Source organism: Ascaphus truei, chromosome 18, assembly GCF_040206685.1.
Source record: "Ascaphus truei isolate aAscTru1 chromosome 18, aAscTru1.hap1, whole genome shotgun sequence".
Taxonomy (NCBI): Eukaryota; Metazoa; Chordata; class Amphibia; order Anura; family Ascaphidae; genus Ascaphus; species Ascaphus truei.
The window spans coordinates 12,867,244-12,884,739 of record NC_134500.1 but is presented as its reverse complement, the minus strand read 5'-3'; the positions used below and the strand labels follow the sequence as shown (position 1 = coordinate 12,884,739).

Sequence of the window (17,496 nt, the reverse complement as noted above, 5' to 3'; positions counted from 1 at the left end):
ACTGGCAACCTACATCTCTATATACCATTCTAAATTAACATCTGATTAACTGCACCTCTAATGGAGGGATTCTCTCTAATCTTCATCTACCCAGTCGGAGGACAACTTCTTACAATACTTGCTTACCACAGAAACAATATTACCCTTATTAGGTGAGTTCAGCATCATAGGACAAATATATTTGAATCATCTTTAAGTGTATTTAATATCTAACACCATAACTACAACTTGCAGATGATCTTAGATTTAATCAGGGACTCAGGCTAGTGTGTTACCTAATACATAGTGAGTGCTTAAATCCCTTTACTAACATTCCGCTTTAAAATCATCACAAGACATATCTATATCCAAATGGGTGGGGGGAGATATTCTAAGATAAACATCCACTATCCCTCCCCTGTGGTCATAGTAACATAACTAAAACACACACTAGCAGACTTGTATACAAATATATCCGTAAAAATGCATCACCAGTTATGACAGACAACATTAAAGACACAGCTCAAACTCGGATAAGGATGTGAGAAAACACTGAAAGTCCAACTCAGGGATGGAAAAGAAGGGGAATACAGCAGAAAAAGAGGTTATTAGTACATTACACCTAGGTAATATTGCATGGTCTCTGAATATCTAAGCATATCTAGTTCAAGGTTACAAAGAGGGGGTTTCATGCTAAGTGGGAACTCATCTAGACTCGTAGAATCAGTTATATAGTTACATAGTTACATAGTAGATGAGGTTGAGAAAAGACGTAGGTCCATCAAGTTCAACCTATGCTAAATTTAGACAACAGATACTTTATCCTATATCTATACTTACTTATTGATCCAGAGGAAGGCAAACAAAAAACCCCATTAAGGGGAAAAATTAATTCCTTTCTGACTCCAAGAATTGGCAATCGGATTAATCCCTGGATCAACATCCTTCCCATGTATACTTATTTGGTATATCCCTGTATACCTTTCCCATCTAAAAAGATGTCCAACCTTTTTTTGAACAAATCTATTGTATCTGCCATCACAGTCTCCATGGGTAATGAATTCCATATTTTAACTGCCCTTACTGTAAAGAACCCTTTCCTTTGTTGCTGGTGAAATTTCCTTTCCTCCAACCTTAAGGGATGGCCAGAGTCCTTTGTACTGCCCGTGGGATGAATAGTTCTTTTGAAAGCTCCTTGTATTGTCCCTGAATATATTTGTATATAGTTATCATATCCCCTCTTAGACGCCTCTTTTCTAATGTAAATAAATCTAATTTAGCTAGCCTCTCCTCATAAGTTAGAATGTCCATCCCCTTTATTCATTTGGTGGCTCTTCTCTGCACTCTTTATAGTTCCATAATGTCTTTTCTTAGGATTGGTCCCCAAAATTGTACTCCATATTCAAGGTGTGATCTTACTAATGCTTTGTAAAGGGCATAATTATGTTTACTTCCCTTCCATCCATTGCCCGTTTGATGCAAGATAAGATCTTGTTTGCCTTTGCAGCTACTGCATGACATTGGGCAATATTGCTAAGCCTGCTGTCTACAAGCACTCCTAAATCCTTCTCCATCAAGGATTCCCCCAATATATCTCCATTTAATTTGTAAGTCGCCTTTTTATTCTTGCATCCCAAATGCATAACCTTACATTTATCTGTATTAAACCTCATCTGCCATTTACCTGCCCACGTTTCCAGTCTCTCCAAGTCCTTCTGAAGAGAAATTACATCCTGCTCTGATTCTATTACCTTACACAATTTAGTATCATCAGCAAAGATGGAGACTTTGCTCTCGATCCCAACCTCAAAGTCATGAATAAACCTGGTATAGAGGCTGTTCTCCGTACAGACTTCGGTGAGTTGTTGTTAGATAAAGGAACAATTGAGGAGTGTGTAGAGGTCATACTGTATATAGGGTGACCAGATTTGGAGTGTATAGGGGTCATATATAGGGTGACCAGATTTGGAGTGTATAGGGGTCATATATAGGGTGACCAGATTTGGAGTGTATAGGGGTCATATATAATACTTCCACATCTCTATGGAAATTGTTACAGAGGTTTCTAGGGTATAAATCGAGACTTTGAAGTGCACAAATTCTATAAGGGAAATACCAGAGTATTAATTGGTAATCAAAACCGTGGCTCAGACTAAGGAGGCACCTATATTGATCTCCACATTTAATCTATTCGGGCCAAGGTTCTCAGTTTATGGGTATGTAAAATGTTTTTCGCGTTTGGTGAGCTCTAGATCAGGGGTGAGCAAATTTTCAGTCTGTGCCCCCCTGCCTTCTCTCCTCCCCTGCTCGCGAAGCCCCCCCCCCTGCCCCCCCTGCTCAGCTGCGGCATCAAATGACACGCGGGGTAAAGTGACGTCACGTTGCCATGGCAACGCAACGTCACGTGACCCTCACGGCGTCATTTGACGCCGGGTTGCCTTGGAGACGCGTCGCTGGAAGCCAAGTTAAGTAATGTTACAGAGGCCTTGTGCGGTCCCCCCGGCATTTAATTTAAATGTCTTCGGGGAAGCACGGGGCCTCTGTAAACGCCGCCTTCCCCCTAGAAAATCCCACCCACTCCTGTGGGGTACGCCCCCATTTTGCGCACCCCTGCTCTAAATCTCTGTCTCCTCCCCTCCAGTGTGGCTGGACATGTTCGATACCTGCGTATTCTCGGAGTATCTCTGGGTATTTCCTTTCCTATTGTCTGATTCTGTTTGTTGCACTTACTGTATTTTCATTTCCTGTGCTGTATTGGCTCTTTTGTAAAGCATTGAGTACAGTGTGAGTGCTATATAAATAAAGATATACATATATCTTTCATACCTCGCAGCCTGATTTTTTTTTTTCATTCCTTTTCATCCAATGTCCTTGATTTTCAAAATATCTCTTTGGATACTAGGTAATAAACATAATAAACGCTGCACAAGAGAACAGTCCGATGCCGGTGGCAGAAGCCTTGGATCGGGTGCTGGAGATCCTAAGAACCACGGAGTTATATTCTCCGCAGCTTGGGACAAAGGATGAAGACCCTCACACCAATGACCTGGTCGGGGGGCTGATGACAGTAAGTCAACTTTCACATCTTGCAACGGAGGTATTTTTCTGGAACACTTTGTCTTATTTCCGGCTAGGGTCCTTTCCCCTGTCTGCATTTAACACCAGAGGAGAATACACTAATTAATACCAAGTACAGCAAGATAAATATATTTAATATAGTATGCAAATATTTAGAATATATATATATATATATGTAGAATGAATAGAGCACTACTCAGGACTTCTTACAAGTTAAAAAAAAATATTAGCTTATTTTTTTTTTTTTTAAATCAACGTTTTGGTCAACAACTTAGACCTTTAGATCTATCTATCTATCTATCTATCTATCTATCTATCTATCTATCTATCTGGATGTAAAATGAATTGTTGGTAGGTAAGCGATGTGTCCATAGCTACTGTGTTAAAAACAAAAAGTGTAGCGTGGCTCCAAGGTCAGAAAGGGTTAACTCAGGGTTTCTCAACTCCAGTCCTCAAGACCTCCCAACGGGTCAGGTTTTCAGGATATCCCTGCTTCAGCACAAGTGGCTTAATCAGCCCCCCCCTGCTTCAGCACAGGTGGCTCAATCAGTGGCACAGTCGAAGACTAAACCACTGTTTTGAGCCACCTTTGCGAAAGCTGGGATATCCTGAAAACCTGACCTGTTGGGAGGTCTTGAGGACCGGAATTGGGACCCCCCCTCGCCCCCCACCCACCCCCCGGGTTAACGTACTGGCACTCGTGGTATTTACAAGTCTCTGCCAGCATTCAGGATACACGCCAAGAAAATCCTGACATCAAGGCAGTGCCTGTCTCCCCCACATCCTGCTATCCGCGGTTACTCATGTTAGAGGCTATTCTGATAGAATGAATATTATACAGAGAGGGGAAAAATGTCTAAATAAACAACAGATCTGTTTATTTTCTGATGAGAAAACCACAAGAGAGAACCGTCCGTGTTTTTCTTGAATGTAATAGTTGAATAAACCAGAAGGTAGAGGCACACATTAATAATTTCCATGAATGGACTTTTAGTTTTGGGTGTGGAAAAGGCTTTCCCCCCACCCCCCCTTTTTTTCTTAATTTTCTTCTTTTTGCCCTCGATGCTGTAAAATACCAGCGCAGTGTGCCGTGTATTAGCGCACAGTGGCTTACACCTGCGAACAATTTTAATCAGTGAGCAAATTTCAGTTTTGCCAAAAATGGTCTGTTTGTGACCAAGGTATGTTGAGCCTTCTTTACATGCGTGCGAAGAGGTTTCATGCACACAGTGTTCCCAGAGGAGCCCATCAGATCTCCCAGGGTCCTGTCAGTGAGGCGCCTTTGGCTGCTGACCATCTCTCTACTACATAAATGGACACGCAGAACACACACATTAGCACACATGCTGACACACACACATGCACTGATAATCTAATCCAGTGTTTTGGAATCAGGGTTCCTCTGAGCCTTTGGGGTCCCCAGGTATCACTAAAGGGGTCCCTGTAATTTTCAGGTCATTTGAAAATTGGACCAAAAACAGAAGAATTTAAAATGCATCTGATCTCAGACGCGCTATTAGAGAGGGTTGGGGTTCCTTACAATGCATCTGATCTCAGACGCGCTATTAGAGAGGGTTGGGGTTCCTTACAATGCATCTGATCTCAGACGCGCTATTAGAAAGGGTTGGGGGTTCCTCAGAATTTCACAATATAATGATAGGATTCCTTAACCAATAAAAGTTTGAAACCCACTGATCACAAACACAGTGATACATGGAATTTACATGCACCCTCACACACATACTGCGCTTACACAACTGCTACAAACGCAATTGCAAAATGTCAAATACAATTATAAAGTATAATTTACAATTAAGTACAAAAGGGGTCATTAACTCTTTTTTGTGACACGTGGACAGCTGTCTGCTGCAATATTTGAATGGTTTTCTTTGTATTTCTATTTTTACAAGTTTGTCACAGTACAGTTTTCCCATTTTGAATTCAAAACATTGGAGTTTAGCCCAAAAGGGCTTACAATTCCATTTGATAATCTAATTTTTTCTTGATCATTGATGTTTATCAGGACGGCTCACGCAGATTATCGGGGAACGAGTACATCTTATCAGCAAAACGTAAGTTTTCTGTCCGCAGCCAAAATTTGGACTTCGTCGAAAAAAAACAAAATATTGTTTTTGTCAATCACAGCGCGCTTATAATGATTCCCCCCCCCCCTCATTTATTTCATTTTAATAGAAATCCACCCAGTACCGGGTTTTATCTCTACGTTCTCGCTCACTGATATCCCTCCTCGGATAGCACAAGCAATGGAAAATGAAGAAAAATGGGAGTTTAATATATTTGAATTGGAAACTGCTACCCATAAAAGGTAGACTGGCCGCTTCTCTTCTGTGTCATAGCATTGCCTTTGACACTTATATACATATATATCTACTATATATTTCTGAAAGCACTGTATGTCTGCGTCCCAAGGGCCAATCGCATTGCACCTTTGGCCTGTCACTCCGGCTCAGGCCATGCCCGACCCCCGCACACCTCTCATTGGCCTGCGTCCAACACCAATGCCACACTGTCCCACCCCTCACTGACTCTCATTGGACTGCGTCCAACACCAATGCCACACTGTCCCACCCCTCACTGAGCTACCACTTCCCTGTCCCACCCCTCACTGAGCTTTGGGAACGCTTTGCATTTGCAGCACCTAATCCTCAACCCTCACTGCTCTGGGGCCATGCTTCACAGCTCTCAAAACCCTCACCGTCTGCTACCACAGAACTGCCGAATCAGGTACAGAATCAGCTACACACAACACACGATAACACCAAACACTGCACACACAGACATTCACACAACACCAAACACTGCATAATGCCTCTTCAAAACACCACCCTCGACCCCCCCCCCCCCCCGGTCCACGCCACAGATCTCCCTCCCGCTACCGCAAACCCTCTACGGGCCGCGGCCTACACTAAAACACCATCGCCACCGGCCCACACGCCACACATCTCCCTCCCGCTACCTCAGACACTCTACGGGCCGCGGACCGGCCCGCACGCCACACATCTCCCTCCCGCTACCGCAGACCCTCTACGGGCCGCGGCCTACACTAAAACACCATCGGCACCGGCCCACACGCCACACATCTCCCTCCCGCTACCTCAGACACTCTACGGGCCGCGGACCGGCCTGCACGCCACAGATCTCCCGCCAAACAACATCGCCACCGGCCCGCAACGCCCCCAACAAAGAAACACACGCTATGCTAGGTACTCACTTCGGCACCGGCCCGCACGGAGCTCCTCCGAAGGCCACCGCAACCCACAGATCTCCCGCCAAACACCATCGGCACTGGCCCACACGCTCCTCCTCCGGAGGACACCGCACGCCACACATCTCCCGCCAAACACCATCCGCACCGGCGCCGGGGGAGCGCGAGTCACGGGGGACCAAGCGGGCGCCGGGGGGGGAGCGCGAGTCACGGGGAGAGACAGTGTGTGTGGGGGGGAGGAACAGTGTGTGTGTGGGGGAGGGAGGGACATTGTGTGTATGTGGGGGGGGACAGTGTGTGTGTGTGTGGGGGGGACAGTGTGTGTGTGGGGGAGGGGGGGCAGTGTGTGTGGGGGAGGGGGGGCAGTGTGTGTGTGGGGGAGGGGGGGACACTGTGTGTGTGCGTGTGTGTGAGAGGGGGGGGGGGACAGTGTGTGGGGGAGGGGGGGACAGTGTGTGTGGGGGGGGGGGACAGTGTGACTCCCGGGCAACGCCGGGTCTCTCAGCTAGTATATATATATATTGTGGTAATTGTAGGGGTTTCTCAGAGCTTATTGGGTATCTGTGTGCATATAATATATAACCCTGTTCACTTAATGTAACTATGTATTTGACATCAGAACTCTGTGCCATTCTTGAAAACGAGAGGTAACTCTCAATGTATTACTTCCTGGTAAAACATTTTTATAAATAAAATAAATACATTTTGCTTTATTAATATTTGGGGGCAGAATGCTTGCATTTGTCTGGGGTTTTGTTTTTCTTTCTCCCGTTGCTACAACTAAATTGCTTGTATCTAAATGACTTACATTTTATACACGTTCGCAAAAGTTGGGCATTTTTTTTTCACTTATTCATCCCCAGCATCTTTCAGGCTTTGTGAAGCTCTGTTTAAATGACTGGGGCTAAAATCTTCTCCAGCGGGGGGAAGCTGCTTCACAGCATATTCAACTGGTCTGGGTCCAGAGTCAAGCTCCAATGTAGGGTTTCGGTGGGTCAGAGGTGGCCAACTGAAGTCCTTAAGTGCCACCAACAGGTCAGGTTTTAAAGTTATCCCTGCTTCAGCACAGGTGGCTCAGTCTTTGACTGAAAAAAAGGGGATTAATTTACAATTCCTTTGCAGAGCTCTCCTAGTGATTTAGTGCAGACGCTGCCTCTGGCAGCAGGTTAGTAGGAAGTTGGTTGAGCGACATTAGGTGAGTGTAGCAAATATTTCTGCCCCTCTCACGGCTCACAGGTGTACAATATACACCAGCCTGCATGTCTTTAGGCAACGAGTTATTCATTCATTAGTTCTGGAGCACATATCTACATTTTTATGTCTCGCAACCCCTTAGATTGCAAGCTCTTGGTGCCACATGCTTCTTTCTGGTAATATTTACATTTCTATTACACGCACCCTATCCCATTCTGTACAATATTTTGCCATGTCATACATTTTGTATATCCCTGTGAAGTTCAGCGTACATTGATGGCGTTAAAGCAGCAAAACGTAATACTGCGCAATTTTTTTCCTTCAATTTTTGTTTTAATTACATAGTTGAAGCAGGGGGTCTCCGGGGCTGAACTGTGTTAGTTTCAGCTTTGGGGACCCCCTGCTCCCAGGGATACTTACCTCTGTAGGGGGCACCGGTATCTCTGTGGAGTTTAAATGTCCCGGTCACGCTGGCCAATAAGAAGCCGCAAGGGATGACATCACAGCTTGCTATTGGCCCACGTGATGCGGGACGTTTAAGCCGCCATTTTGTTAGGCACACAGTTCCCTGACTGCAGATACCGGTACCGCTTCGGAGGTAAGTATCTCAGGAAGCAGGGGGTCCCGGAAAGCTGGAATTGACAGAGTTCCGCTTCAGCGACCCCTGCTTCAATCCTGTAATAAAAATGTAAAAAAATTGTGAAGTGCTACATGTTTTTGCTGCTTTAAATAAATAAAATATGCATCCCTATTAATGATGGAATGAAAAGGAACCTTGCATAATTGTGTGGGGGGGTTTATGTCTAAAACGCTGAAATACACATTTTTGATTGTCTTCAATGGGTTGCTAAGGGCAACAGGTTTTAATAGTCTAGAAATGCCCGTTGCTATTAGCAACCCAAGATATTGATGCAAAAACCGTCAAGCACTTTTGTCTTTGTAATTCCCTGTTTGCTACGTCATTAATATTTAAATAATCGCCTTTCTGGTCAGTGCCCAAGAGCAAGGGTAGTAGCCAACTCCATTCATCAAGGGCCACCATCAGGCGGTGATTAGGGATATCCCTGCTTCAGCACAGGGTAGCTCAATCAGACCTGTTGGTGGCCCTTGAAGTGGAGTGGAGAAGTGTAGAGCCAGTAAACCTGCTCAGAGACAGCTATTTCGACCTTTTGAGTCTCCTCTGTGTGAGGCTGGTTATTACCGGCTTTGCTGGAAGTGGCTACAAGTGGATCTGGTTGTATCTTATTAAAACAGATTTTAACCTTTTAAACATACCAGTGTCATTAGTTCTCTGAAGTCCTGCGTGCCACTGGAAATTAAAAACGAATGCTATATTTACATCTAATTATTTGTTTCTTCTGTGTTTTTTGTAATGGTTTTTGTAAACCCCCTTTTTTTTTTTTAGTCTTTTTATTTTATTTTTCCTTCTCTTAACTGAATCAATTTGTTCCTTTCATACAGGCCCTTAGTTTACCTTGGCCTAAAAATGTTTGCTCGATTTGGGGTTTGTTCATTCCTGAACTGCTCGGAAGCTACTTTGAGGTCTTGGCTACATGTTATTGAATCCAACTACCACGCAGGCAACTCCTACCACAATTCGACACATTCTGCTGATGTCCTACATGCCACTGCATATTTCCTTAGTAAAGAACGGGTGAAGGTGAGTTATAATGCAATAAAACAATAAAAAAAAATCTGTATACTTGATTGCAAGCTTTTCGGACGATTTTGCTTTCAGATTCCACAGCACTACAGGGGACATGGTGAGTTTCCCAGGGGGCCATGGACTTATTTTACTAAAATTCCTAGTGTGCCTATACACCTCCCCAAACAATACAATACGTGGAGAGATACCTGGGAACAAAACTGAGAGACCTGGGAAATATGCTAATTGGCATATGCAAATCATTTTGAATATGACGGGACGAGACACATTTTCCTTTTAAGGAAAAGTAAATAATGCCTCCAGCTGGGTAGTAATGGCTAGGTAAAGCGCGGTTATAATTTCAATGTTACATCTGTTTCGGGCAACAGAGTCCGTACATCCGTGTAAAAATATATATATAATCCGTTTGTTTTGAAACAGTGTGTACATTTGTTGCAAAAAATGTGAGAAGATCAAATGTTACATTTGTCACAGATTGTTAGCCAGAGAGGTATGTTCCTGGGGTACAATGCTGGCACCTACTGAGCCCAAACCGCAGGAGCACAGCACTTTGAGGGATGAACGCAATGTGGCATGATATCAATGTCTCTCTTTGATCTAGTGTCCTCCAAAATTACCTTCATCCATAGCCCCCAATGTTCTTCCACATTATGTTAATGCTGTAAAGCAACATTGTAATCATGTAGACCAGGAGTGGGCAACTCCAGTCCTCCATGGCCTCCAGCAAGTCAGCTTTTCCGGATATCCCTGCTGCAGCACAGGCAGGGGGGTTAGCCAGGACAAGTGTCCCGGGCTCAGTGGCTATGGGGTTCCCGGTTGGCCGGCGCTTGAAGTTGACAGGCTCAACTTCTACGTTTGGAACAGGGGGTACCCTGGAGCTGAGCCACGTGATTGCTAGCAGAGATCCCCACGAGATACTGCCATTATCTCCTGCTTCTCCAGGGGATTTAAACAGATATCCAGTAGGAAGGCAGAACGCGTGACGTTACGGATTCCTATTGGCTTGCAGTAGACGTTTTGTTGAGCGTGAGGCGCAGCGACACTGGTAACTTCACTGGTAAGAATCGAGGGGAGGGTTCCAGGGCTAAAATAATGCAGTTCAGCGCCTCAAGGACCCGTGTTACATAAAATAAAAATGCAAATGTTAAACAACAACAAAGCAAAAACAAGCAGATGGGATAGCTACTTTAATTCCAATTACAGTCTTATTTTATCAAATGATGAGTACAGGGAGAAAAATAGAACTATTAATAATCTGCCATGTATTTTGGAATTGTTGTTTGTCTGTTCACTATGCATTTGGACACCTCATAAGACATCGTAACCACATCTTTTCCTGAGATCAAGGAGCAGGTTTTTTTGTCTATCTTTGGATACAATTCACAATTGACATCAGCAATGACATAACTGATGACATCACAAATGACATAACAAATGACGATCCAGTCACACAACCCTTAATATTGGTCACTCTGAAAATCCAATTTGCAACATTGGCAAAAATACCGGAGCAGCCAAAGTTCTTCAAGACCACGAGATCAGTGTCTGGGATGAGAGTGCAATGTCCCACACACGCAGTGTTGGAGGCTCTCGATCTCTTCAGGGCCTCAGAGGCAATTAAACTATTATGGGTGGAGTTGTTGCTGTTTTAGTAGGGGATTTCACATGAAGTAACTATAACATGTGATTATCCATTTGTAAATCTCAGTATTTTTTGGTTTCTAAAGAACTCCTGAGCAACGCTGGGTCCTTTCAGTTGGTGCCTCATCAGATACATAATTGTACCTTCTCAATAAGAAAATGGCTATGCAAACTACAAAGTGCTCATTCCTCATCTCGTTTCAGCAAAGTCTGGACCAGATTGATGAAGTTGCTGCTCTGATTGCTGCCACGGTACATGACGTCGATCACCCCGGGAGGACGAACTCGTTCCTGTGTAACGCTGGGAGCGAGCTGGCGATCCTCTACAATGACACGGCGGTGTTGGAGAGTCACCACGCGGCACTGGCCTTCCAGCTCACCACGCGAGACGACAAGTGCAATATATTCAAGAACATGGAGAGGTGAGTCTCCCTTCCTTTAGATATGACGCAGAGAGGCTATGGTGAGTACCAGCGTGACAAAGTCCTCGGCACAATATTTCATCAGGACCACGGAGAGGTAGAGAGTCTTTCCAATAATAGATGCGATTTTCATTCAAAAGAATTTGAAACTGTAGGTTGGAAACAGAGATGGTACCCTGAATCTGTAAAGAAAAACATTGGGGGTACTCCATACCCCTTAATACCATTATACTTCGGCCACTACCTCTGCCCATTATAGTACGTTCAAGCAGCAATCACTACGTTTTTATCTGACCTCCCCCTTTGCTTATTTTTTTTTTTTGAATGGGAAACTGGGGGGATTCCAGCTATTTCCAGCTGCCGGGACTCACCCGTTCCTAAAATACTTACCGGTGAGAGCACCAGTATCACTTCCTGGTATGGTGCTACGATTTATATGGCTGTCCAATAGGAAGCCTCACTGAATGACATTGCAGCCTCCTGTTGGCCACTTGTGACACAGGAGATGGGAGAGGCTGCAGTATGGTGTTTCCCATCCTGTAAAAAAAACATGGGGGTAAAAAAGAGCAGTCGTGGATTGCAGCTTTAAGGACAAAGTAAAACTCGTTCAATAGTGTATCCACTTTCTTTCCATACATGTAGTCTCCCTAAGAAAAATGGCAAATGCTGCACACCAAATAAAGTTATAAATATAGTGTAATTACCGGTGCTCCTGAGTCTGGATAAGAGCCTGCAGCAGATCCAACAGTACAAGAAGAGAGGATACGCAAGGCACAATGGATTTTCCAAATCTAATTTAAGCCAAACAGAAACACAACGTTTCGACCTAATGGTCTTTTTCAAGTGAGGTATAATGGCAATATCTCACTTGAAAAAGACCATTAGGTCGAAACGTTGTGTTTCTGTTTGGCTTAATAAATTAGATGATTTGGAAAATCCGTTGTGCCTTGCGTAGCCTCTCTCCGTCTCCCTAAGAAAAACATTGTCTCAGTAGGCTAAGGATTCGATTACTTTCTTATGCTATATATTACCCTCCAAAGCCTGCTCAAATCCTATTGAAAACTGTCCCATTTGGCTATTATTGTGCTGCATTTTAGTCCTTAGCAGGGTCTCAACAGGTGAGCACCATTACCTGGACTCCATCTGCAGTCTCCCTAAGCCTGTTCCAGTCTATTAAATACCATTGAGCCTGTCCGCCAACTCCAGTTGTTTCTGTGTGATAAGGTGCAGTGCAGGGTTTGTTTTCCCACTTGTCGGTGTGTTAGCAACTTTATGGTAACAGACAAAGACCTACTTTGATCCCCATCTCATGTTTGTCTTGATTTCATCTGGCAGCTGCGTATCTACCACGTTTTATGGGGTCAGGTTCTGGCCAAAAGAATTCGGGGATTCATAACTTTCCTAAATACAATGGCTTTGCAATGCCTTGGAGACCCCGCAAGAAGCCAAAGTGTTCATCAAAAGCAGAAGGCAATACATGACATAAAAATGAGATATTTGGGTAAAATATATACTTTGGGGTCACACTTGCTAAGTGGTCCTATTCCATAAGATACCTTCCGGTTTCCACATGGTCCATACAGGTTATTGCACTGAATGGTGTCTAACGGCATTGTGTTGTTCCTTGCAATTTGAAAATTGTATCAAATACAGAAGGATTTACAAAGCATCTGATCTCAGACACACGATTAGAGAGGGTTGGGATTCCTTACAATGTATCTGATCTCAGACATGCTATTAGAGAGGGTTGGGGTTCCTTACAATGTATCTGATCTAAGACACGCTATTAGAGAGGGTTGGGGTTCCTTACAATGCATCTGATCTCAGACGCGCTATTAGAGAAGGTCGGGGGTTCCTTACAATGCATCTGATCTCAGACGCGCTATTGGAGAGGGTTGGGGTTCCTTACAATGCATCTGATCTCAGACACGCTATTAGAGAAGGTTGGGGGTTCCTTACAATGCATCTGATCTCAGACGCGCTATTGGAGAGGATTGAGGTTCCTTACAATGCATCTGATCTCAGGCGCGCTATTAGAGAGGGTTGGGGTTCCTTACAATGCATCTGATCTCAGACACGCCATTAGAGAGGGTTGGAGTTCCTCAGAATTTCACAATATAGTTATAGGGTTCCTTAACCAAACACTGGCATCGTAAGTACGGGCTTTATCTGAGCACATATTTTTAAGATCACCCGAATTCATTCCTGTTCATCTTTGAGCACATCCAGGCTAAATGGCCATAGATATTTTGCACATTTGAACGCTCACTAAAAGCTTTTTTTCTTTCCTGTTTTCCAATAAAACAGGAATGAATATCGGACCTTGCGACAAGCCATCATTGACATGGTTTTAGCGACAGAAATGACGAAGCACTTTGAGCACGTAAACAAGTTTGCCAACAGCATCAATAAACCATTGGCAGCACTTGAAGAAAGTGAGGTGAGTAGGGTTTTATTAATGTCAGAATATCAGGACAGCAATTCTCCATTCTCATCATGTATGTTTAGACTAATACGTGCATGTGCATGTGCGTGTGTGCGTGTGTGCGTGTGTGTGTGTGTGTGTACGTGTATACAGGAACAATTTTGTTGGGTGGGGGGGGGGGCTGTACATACAAAATCAGTAACATACATTACCATGATGTAAACATGTATAAAAACTCAGGAAGGGGGCTGAAGCCCCCCTGCAACCCTACCTCCAGCCCGCATGTGTGTGTGTGTATATAAAAGCATGGTATGAGAGGCACTCAATCGTGTACTATAAATATGACTTATTGGTGCCACGGGTGCACAGCGAAAGACCACGATCCACCTAACGGTCCAGCATCGTAGAACAGGAAAAATGTGAGATTTACGGCACTCCAAGAGTTAAAATAGTCTTTAATCACTTCATAAAAAAATGGAAAACAGTAAAAATGAGCGATGTTTCAGACCTGTTTCGTCTCTCTCGTGTCTCACTCTCTCTCTCTCTCTTTCTCTCTCTCTCTCTCTCTCTCTCTCTCTCTCTCTCTCTCGTGTCTCAATTCTTTCGTGTCACTCTCTTGTCACTCAAGCCTCTCTCTCTCAAGTTTCTCTCTGTCAAGTCTCACTCTCTCTCGTCTCTCAAGTCTCACTCTCTCGTCTCTCAAGTCTATCACTAGTCTCTTTCTCAAGTCCCTCTCTTGTCACTCTCACTTGTCACTTTCTCTTCTCTCTCGTGTCTCTCAAGCCTCTCTCTCATGTCTCTCTCTCTTGTCTCAAGTCTCTCTCGTGTCACTCTCTCTCACACAAGTCTCTCTCATGTCTGTTGTGTCACTCTCTCAAGGAGAGAGAGAGAGACACACAGACACACAGACACACAGACACACAGACACACAGACACACAGAGACACAGAGACACAGAGACACAGAGACACAGAGACACAGAGACACAGAGACACAGAGACACAGAGACACAGAGACACAGAGACACAGAGACACAGACCACTGACGAACAGGTTCCAGTCCAAACCGAACTCTTAGAACAACAGTGAGGAAGGGTTCACACCAGCGTGTCAGTTGAAAGCAAGGAATTCTTTATTTTAGCACACGTGCCATACACAGAACAGTGTTGAGTGGCTAAAGACACAACCCTACGCGTTGTGTGACCCGTGTCACTTGGTCAGAGGGAAGAATTCTTGGCTTTGAATTGAGATACTGGTGTAAACACTTCCTCATTGTATGTATGTCTTTATTTATATAGCGCCATTAATGTACATAGCGCTTCACAGCAGTAATACACGTGGTAATCAAATAAATAACAAATAATACAAATAACTGATCATGGGAATAAGTGCTGCAGACATAAAAGTAACATTTAGGAAAAGGAGTCCCTGCTCCGAGGAGCTTACAATCTAATTGGTAGGTAGGAAGAACGTACAGATACAGTAGGAGGGCGTTCTGATAAGTGCGTCTGTATGGGGCCAATGTTTATGTATCGTGTATAGTATCAGCCATGGAGCTACTCATGCTTCGTTATGCAGGTATGTTTTAAGGTGGGTCTTAAAGGTGGATAGAGAGGGTAATATTCGGGTATTGAGGGAAAGGGCATTCCAGAGGTGTGGAGCAGTCAGTGGGACAGGTTTGCCGTGTCTGTATGTGTGTGTGTGTGTGTGTGTATATATATATGAGACCCTTCGTTCACAAAATGTGTTCATTTGATCTTATCCTGTAATTGCTCCATGGTCCCCCAATGTTTATGGGATGTGTCGATTCCCGTGGTCTGGCACCCTGAAAAAATATGTAGACCACGGGTACAAACTAACCACGTGGTCCATGCTCACCAATACTTTTTTTTTAAATCAATTTCGGGGGCAACCGCTGCTTTAATATTTGTTTCGTTTCAGTGCAGCACATGTTTTTGATACATAGGTCATTCACTGTCTCCTCTGGGTGATTGTTCTGCAGGGTAGCATTGGTGAGGATGACTCCGTCAAAAATGTGTTGACAACTCCTGAGAATCGGATTCTCATTAAGAGGATGCTAATTAAGTGTGCGGACATCTCAAACCCATGCAGAGCACTAGAGCAGTGTATAGAGTGGGCAGGCCGCATATCAGAGGAGTACTTTGCACAGGTAAGCCAGCCTTAAACGAACAGTCACAACTAGTCCCATTAATAACATGTTTCATTCGTTTAAATTAGGGGGGTTGATGCTTTTTTTTTTTTTTTTTAAATCATATTTTTTTTTTTTTTATATATATTTATTTTAATTGCTATATTTTTTTAGATCCCTTTAACATAGCCTTATATTTGTAACGTGTCCACACGATCATTGGCCGCTCAAGAGAATCATTTTAAGAAGGAGGAATTTTAAGGAAAGAGCGGAGCTTAAATGTTCTCAAGCAAGGGGAAGATTACTTCACAAGCACAATGTATAGGGGGGGGTCACACGGATCGCAGTGCGATAACTCGGATCGGATGTTCGTGGTCTCAGTCTCCCGCCACTGTGCTCATTTGCATGTCATTACCCAGAATCCGTGGCTGCAGAGGCAGCACTGTTTGCGAAGAGATAATGGGGAAGGGCAGGGTTGTAGTCTCCCCCGTAGGATCTTACCATGGCCGCTTGGCTCTTTGTGCTCTGCTTTCCCTCTTTCTTACATTGCACAGTACATTGGTGACTAAACCCTCGGTGGAAACCTGTCGCTTATACTGAATAATGCTATTATTACTTTTATTACAAACATGACCTGCTCCAGGGGTGCTCAACTCTCGTCCTCAAACCCACCCCACCCCCCTCCCCCCCCAACAGGTAAGATTTACAGGATATCCCTGCTTCAGCACAGGTGGATCAATCGGTGCCTCAATCAAAGAGCCTGCTTCAGCACAGGTGGATCAATTGGTGCCTCAGTCAAAGAGCCTGCTTCAGCACAGGTGGATCAATTGGTGGCTCAGTCAAAGAGCCTGCTTCAGCACAGGTGGATCAATTGGTGGCTCAGTCAAAAAGCCTGCTTCAGCACAGGTGGATCAATTGGTGGCTCAGTCAAAAAGCCTGCTTCAGCACAGGTGGCTCAGTCTTTGACTGAACCAGTGACTTAGCTACCTGTGCTGCAGCAGGGATATCCTGAGATACCTGACGTGTGGGGGGGGCGGGGGGTGTTCTTGGGGACTTGAGTTGAGAGCCCTTGACCTAATCCTATATTATCCTCTTAATAAAATGCTATTTGCTTTGCAGACTGATGACGAGAAGCGGCAAGGGTTACCTGTGGTCATGCCTGTTTTTGACAGGAACACATGCAGCATTCCTAAATCCCAGATGGGGTTTGTCGATTACTTCATCACCGACATGTTTGATGCATGGGACGGTAAGATGTTCCCTATTTAAATATTTCCAGGTCTTCTTTCGACCTTCCCTCCATCAGAGCGGTTAGGAGAGCTTTTTGCAGCAGTGTTAAGACTGGTCAAAGAGGGGATACCTTGGTGTGATTCGCAGGCTTAAAGCAGCAGTCCAAGCTGCCGGGGTTTTTTTTACATTTAATTTGTTCCCCCCTTTAATATGCGCATCAATACAATCCACATAATGATAAGTAATTAGCTAAGTTGCCGATCAATCCGTTTTCCTGTGATCGATCGGCAAAGATTCGGCTCGGGGGTTCACTAAATGGCTGCAGAGCAGTATTCTGCAGACCGTGGAATGCATTTGCACATTAATATGACAAAGTTCTGTGGGGGAGATCATTTGACCAGGCAGTCACTACATACAATTGGTGACCCTGCTAGAGAGAGAGGGCAGGGCTCAAAAAGGGGTGTGCCAGAGCCTGTTTCAGAAGAGGA

The 17,496-nt window shown here is 44.3% G+C and overlaps 1 protein-coding gene across 4 annotated transcripts in view; it reads left to right on the top strand.

Moving 5' to 3' along the window:
• PDE8A (phosphodiesterase 8A) overlaps positions 1 to 17,496 on the top strand; it is a 181,937-nt gene that overhangs the window by 160,783 nt on the left and 3,658 nt on the right. For all 4 annotated transcript variants that reach the window (XM_075575585.1, XM_075575584.1, XM_075575583.1 and 1 more), the window contains exons 14-21: positions 2,882 to 3,046; positions 5,081 to 5,129; positions 5,251 to 5,383; positions 8,939 to 9,137; positions 10,989 to 11,206; positions 13,514 to 13,646; positions 15,632 to 15,799; positions 16,898 to 17,027. In XM_075575585.1, coding sequence (XP_075431700.1) covers positions 2,882 to 3,046; positions 5,081 to 5,129; positions 5,251 to 5,383; positions 8,939 to 9,137; positions 10,989 to 11,206; positions 13,514 to 13,646; positions 15,632 to 15,799; positions 16,898 to 17,027 — 1,195 coding nt within the window. The remainder of the gene's footprint in view (positions 1 to 2,881; positions 3,047 to 5,080; positions 5,130 to 5,250; positions 5,384 to 8,938; positions 9,138 to 10,988; positions 11,207 to 13,513; positions 13,647 to 15,631; positions 15,800 to 16,897; positions 17,028 to 17,496) is intronic.